This window comes from Vidua macroura, chromosome 1, assembly GCF_024509145.1.
Source record: "Vidua macroura isolate BioBank_ID:100142 chromosome 1, ASM2450914v1, whole genome shotgun sequence".
Classification (NCBI taxonomy): Eukaryota; Metazoa; Chordata; class Aves; order Passeriformes; family Viduidae; genus Vidua; species Vidua macroura.
Window position 1 is genome coordinate 72,917,825 of NC_071571.1, and position 6,397 is coordinate 72,924,221.

The 6,397-nt window shown below is 39.7% G+C and overlaps 1 protein-coding gene across 1 annotated transcript; it reads right to left on the reverse strand.

Annotated features, from left to right (window-relative positions):
* Window positions 1–643: 643 nt before the first annotated feature.
* MC4R (melanocortin 4 receptor) lies at window positions 644–2,301 on the reverse strand. Its single transcript, XM_053980940.1, has 2 exons — window positions 2,157–2,301; window positions 644–2,008 (listed from the first exon to the last, which is right to left on the reverse strand). The coding sequence occupies exon 2, from the start codon at window positions 1,923–1,925 to the stop codon at window positions 930–932; it is 996 nt and encodes a 331-aa protein (XP_053836915.1). The 5' UTR covers window positions 1,926–2,008; window positions 2,157–2,301; the 3' UTR covers window positions 644–929.
* Window positions 2,302–6,397: the final 4,096 nt, after the last annotated feature.

The following is a 6,397-nucleotide window of genomic DNA, read 5'->3' on the forward strand; positions in this document are numbered from 1 at the left end:
TTCATCTGGAGCACGGAGTCCTTATTCCCCACAGCACCTCAGAACAAGGACTGCATGTTCCAATTGAACTTCCCTCTTTATTTGCACCAGGTAAATCTTTCAGTGAATTTTTACACTGCTGCTGGCACTGTCAAAGTTAATATTGTACCTGGTTCATGGCCAAATGGAGGGAGCTAGTCTGCTTGGATGCCAGTCTAGTAGATATATCAGGACTATTTGATGCTCCAGGGAGCAATTTAAATTTTGCAAAAAGATACTCTCAGACATACAGCAATCATCTTGAAAACAATCCCAGCCCAAAGCCCAAGCATTCAACTGGCTGTGTAGCAAGTGTTTGAAAAATCTTCTTGTGGACAAGAAAAGTAACAAAAATAGAATTCCTGCTGTGAAGCAAAACAAGAAGAGTTCAAAATGTATAAATACAACTTGTTGTTTTCACTAGCCTTTCTGAAAAATCTGTATTCTAGTTCCAGAGGACCTTTAATCCACTAATGTAGAAGCATATGCTCTATTCTTAGCTGAATAGAATGTAGTGGATAGCTATAATTACTTCAACAGAATAAGAAACAATATCAGCCAATATGTACTATAAGTCAGGCAAGATATTTATTTTGTCAGCAGTTGAAATATATAGCTGCTCATGTTTGTTACTATTTCACATTCATCATTACATTTATTTGCTTACTTACAAACTGGTATGAAGTGCTATTGCTCTTTCCAGCCAAATAACTTATAAACTATAGACATCATGAACATTATACAGAAATATGAATTCCACAAGAATGGAACACAAGAATGGGAGTGGAGGGAGACAGAAAGAGGTGGTCACTCTTAAAGATTTAAACCAAATTCTGCTGAGAAAGAGGATTCAAAGGCTTGGAAATCTATGCTGCTGGTTGTGTACACAGTAACATATCCATCCATTCTGTTTAATATTTGCCAGGGAAATCACAAAGCCCTCTCAGGCTACAGCAGCATATAATCTCCTTGAATGTTTTCCTGAGCTCCTGACTCCGGAATGCATAGATAAGTGGATCAATGATGGAATTGCACATGATGAGGATGAGGTAGAAATTAAAGTGGGACATGAAACACACACAGTAAGGGTTGTAGGGGCAAGAGATGTAGAAAATCAGGTGTAGGAAAAATGGAGCCCAGCATACAACAAAAACTCCAATCAGGATGGTGAGAGTGATGGCCCCTTTCATGTTGGCCCCTTGGCGAACAGGGCCAGTCCCTGGAAGAACAGCAATCTTTTTTATGTGCATACGAGCCATCATAAACATATGGACATAGAGGGATGCCATGAGAATGAGCATAGTGAAGAACATGCTGATTAGGCAGATGATGACAACACTGCTGTCAGAGTAAATGATGAACAAAATGCCTGAGACTGTGCAAGCAGCCCAGATGCATGTGATGATAACCCCTACACGCTTCACTGTCATGATATTATGGTACTGGAGGGCGTAAAAGATAGTAAAGTACCTGTCCACTGCTATTGAGAGAAGACTGCAAATTGATGCAAGCAAGGAACTGCAAATGACTGAGTCGATGACATTATCAATGTTTATGGTAAAGCTCTGTGCATCTGTGTCTGTATTGTTTAGCAGCGTGATGACAATGGTTTCTGATCCATTAGATACACTCACTAGCATGTCAGCCACTGCCAAGCTACAGATGAAGAAGTACATGGGTGAATGGAGGTTCTTGTTCTTGGCTATCGCCACAATGACCAAGACGTTTTCCAGCAAGCTGATGATGCCCAGAGTCACAAACACTTCAGGGGATACAAAGAGTTGCTCATAGCAGCCTCCTGAGGAGTGGCCCTTCACAGCGCTCTCGCTGGCTCCTCCGTGCAGTCTGTTGCTGTGGTTCCAGAAATGGAGAGGCTGGAGTGTCCCACGATGCTGGGTGAAATTCATCTTATGGAGATGCCTTTCAGCTTTCTGCTTTTAAAACTCCTTTTCCTTTTTCATTCCTTTGAAAACCTTCTTTGGCTTTTCAGCTTGGAAAAAAAAAAAAGAAAAATAAGCTAGGACCAAGGCAGGCAGCAGCTCAGAACACTTCAACTACTGTGCAAAAATAAGATTTCAGACTCAGAAGAACTGGTTTACACCCTTACAGACACAGTTTCAGATCATCATTGCATTTACCTTGGTGATCTATGTCACAGAGTCCCAACAGTCTCTATGTTTGCATCAGATTCTCCCAAATGGTCAGTTCCTCTTTAGTTCACTGGAATGCTGCAAGGCTTTTTTGGTGCTTTCCATTCAAGAGATGCGACCATAAAATGCCCAAGTGACTGCTGCGGACTGGGAACTATTTTCAAACTGTAAGCACCAGTCTCACTGTCAGGCAGTGCATGCTGGCTGACTGTTTCACTGTGTGTGGAAGAGAAAAATATTCAGGGCACTCTCCGCCTCTGCTTTTCTTTCCAGCCAATGGGACTCAGGAGCTGCAGAAAGTGGAGGGGCTGCTGATTCTGAGCCTCTGTGAAACATCACACAGCACGGCACAGCGGGTTCAGATGCAGCACAAAGTTACCAGTAGCTACAGGAAAGCAGACAAGCTACCAGAGATTTGCTTGTCTTTAGCTTCTCAGAATAATATTTCAGTACTAATTTTCAGTTAGCAAAACTTTCAGAACTGTACTAGCAATCTTACAGAATTCTTTCAGCTGAAGTGATAGATTTTATTTTTCAGATTCTGATTTACCCTTGCTCCTTCTGTGGCACAAACTTGTTCTGCTTTGTACGTGTGGCAAAATATGAACAGGGAAGGGAAGCAAAAGAATATATATTTCCTCTTGGTTCTCTCTCCTAGGTCCCCTTTGCCTTGCTACTTTTCTATGCCTTAGCTGTCCATTTCCAAGATGTGTGGCAAGGTTGCATTATACTCTCTAATAAAATTCTTATAAATTTTAAGATATGGAGGCAAGATAAGGACCAAAACCAACATGACCCAAAGTCACAAGTGGCATAATAAACTGTCCTAAATAAAGTAGTTTTTTCCAGGTAATATATTTCTTAGTAAGAAGGTAAGGTTTTTTCCAGGTAATAGACTTCTCGTATTATTGAGAAGGAAAAGATGATGGAGTTGATTGCAGAAGCCCTGTCACCATCAAGAATTAAGATATTGGGCAGAAAAAGAAATCTCAGTATTTAGAACAGATGGAGGAAATCTGCAGGACACAAAGTTGGAACCTGTAAGAAATAGACCTCATACAATGGCAATGACACAAAAGCATCAATAAATCTCCTGAAAGTCCACATGGCCCAGGAGCCCTAGAAGCACAGGGATATCCCTGGGCTTACTGGGCATGAGCTTGTGTGCAGTTTATCAGGAAAAGCCCTTGAGAATAAAGAAGAAGAGAATGACAAAGTAACATGAAGAGACAGGACAAAAGTTGTTTTGCTGTTATATCTTCAAGCATTGCAACTGAGGTTTGAAAAACAAGTATGCTGAACAAAGCCTAAAACACAAATGGATTTTAAAGGCCATAGGAAAGTCTGTCACCACACCTGAGAGTAATATTTGCAAGGAAATTGTTTGAAAGAACATTTCCAGTTGACTACCAGTCAGGCTCTGGAGGGGTCTGCATCTGATGCAAAAGTCTATTTTCTATAATGTCTCAAAATGTTTTCATCTTCTGTGCATTAGCTGGTTGAAAAATGACCCAGCTAATAAAGAGGTACAGGATGACAGAATGCATGTAGAAGCACAACTATCTGTATTTAACATCTCAGCATCAGGATGAAGTGTGATTTTACTTTCACATTTGGATTGCTGTAGACCTATGAAGACCTATATTGGAAGAAAAGCCTCAGTCAATTTTTTCTAGGCCCTTCTTCAGATAGATTGCTTCATAAAGCTGAAACATAAACCACCAAGACAAACAAAATAACTTGTGGCACAGGAAATCCCACATGTATCAGTTTGGAATACATCATTTACCAGCAGCATGCTTGAAACGAAATAGTTTGCTGCTGAAAGGGTGACATTTGCTTTCCTGTCAAGACATAATGCAAGCCAGAATTCAAAAAGATTTTTTATCTAGTTACTGATCCTCAGGCCACTATACAGTATTCACTAACTCCTGACACCTACAGGGCATGCACACCTAAACATTAAAGAACAGAACTACAGAAAAATTATATAAAGACTGATGTGGGAGAACAGCATCTCTCCATAACCTATCTTTTCTACACTTGCATCTAGAAATGTGTAATCTTCAAGTTATCCCAGAAGAGTAGCCACTCAACATCTTCACAATCTTCTCCATGCTGGAAGTGCCCATGACACAGGGATCTCTCCCTTCACCTACTTAGGTGGACCTAGATCAGGTTAGCCAGGCAAGAATAGAGAGAAGCTTCCTCCAGGGAGTACTGCCCCATTTGTTCCAATTATCTGTCTGTCTATTCCCCTCCTGGCTCCTCCTTTTCTCTGCACATTATTTCCATTCGCATCACTATTTATGTTTTCATTTGCTCTCTTCACCCAGAAGCTATCCAGATGATGCCCTATCTTTGATTTTTCACTGAATGTGTCATAAAAATGTAATATTGGTTATAAAAATGGAAAGAAAAGCCTACTTTTTTCCCTACCCACAGCCATCACTCCCCTCCAAATTTCTGCTTATGCTCTGCGTTCTTGGGGCCCATTTGTTTTGGTGCTCGCCACTCATATTTGTGGGATGAGGTTTTATAAACAGCAGACTTAAGGTAGCTTAGCAACTTAATTGAACCACTGAAGAGGTGATGCACCATCAGCCTGATCTAACTAAAAGGTAAAACAAACTATATGAGCACTTCTTTAAAATGAGAGAAGATATATGTACATCTAATTTCTTCCATGGAAAAAGATGGATGCGTGTCTCAGGCTCCCATTTAATAAGAAATAAACCATATAATGCTAAAATTGTTCAAAAAATCCTAGCTCTCTCATGCCTGAAGACACATTAATATTTCAATTATCTATTTCAAAGATGATAGGAATATTGCATAACAGATATTGCTTAAATTATTTCTTTAATTTTAAAAACTAAAGCTGTGACAATATTTCTTTTAATAGTGATGGCTTGCAAGCTTTTCAGCACCATGGAAAACCAGCCATGGTTGCAGAAAACTAGAAACTGATAACAGCAATCTACTAATATAAACTCCAGCTCTTAAGAGAAATAAACTATCAACAAAGATTTGAGCAGAGCCTCCCCTTTTAATATAACTACCCCATGTTCTTTGCAGATACTCTTTGACACCCTCTTTCCAGACAGGGTTACAGTCATCTCCACCTCACAGTATTTTCAAGAGATGAATTATCCTCTGGCAGTTGAATTTGAAATCAGAAAAAAGCATTCACTGAAATCAATGAGCAATCCTAAAAGTGATACAAGACGACAGGCAGAGACATGAGCAGGCTGTACAGGCCCACTGTGGGAGAAAAAGAAAGGTAGAGGGAGTTCACCCAGGCCCTTTCTTGCTCAAATGCACAATGTGTGAGATCTCTTTGAATCCCATGACCACGTTACTCAAGCACAGAGATAATATTTAGCACTTCAGCATCTGTAAGTGGAAATAGAGGAGTGGCAGAGGAAGCTGGGTAGAAGGGGGAATGAAAAAAGCAGATTATTAGCATTTAATTAGTCCCTTGGCTTTGTGTGACTATGCTGGTACTGTCTGAAGGGTGATGCTGCATTTACATGCACAAGCGTAATTCATGGAGAAGTTTGATTACATGTCCTCAGATCCAGTTTTTCTGTGCATTCAAAAACTCAAGTCTATAGACTTGCAGTTTTTACTGCAGTAAAAACTGTAGTGTATTTTAGCATGCTGATTTTGAAATTTAAAAAAAAAAAGAGCCAGGAAATTAAACTTTGGAAGCTTCTATGATATTTTAGTCTGCATCATCTCTCTATGTAGCAGTGGCAAATTCCTCTTAGCACTGAAGATACTCACCAAAATTATTAAAATAATGCAGAGTACTTCTACCTCCTATCCACAGATGTCTTTGGAAGAAGCATTTCTCTGATTCTTTCTAGATCACTAAATTAGCCTCTGAGCAATATGGGTACACTTGTTTGCTCACGTTTTTGGACCAGTAGTTTTCTTTCAGTCTCACAAAATCCCTCTGGATCAAATCTCTGTTCTTTAGTCTGTCCACCATTTACCCATCAACTTACTACAATCTGAAAATCTCTGGGTGATGCAGTCTCTATTAACATCCCTGTTAGTGATGGAGTTATTTAAAAAAAAAAAAATTCCCAAACTCCGTTGTTTCCCAGTGTTCAGGATTTTGATCACTGTCTTTTGGGACTATATGCAAATAAAAACGCTGGTCAGTGGGAAACTAGTCTAATATATTTTCACCTAGCATCTTATTTTGGGGCACTGATTGC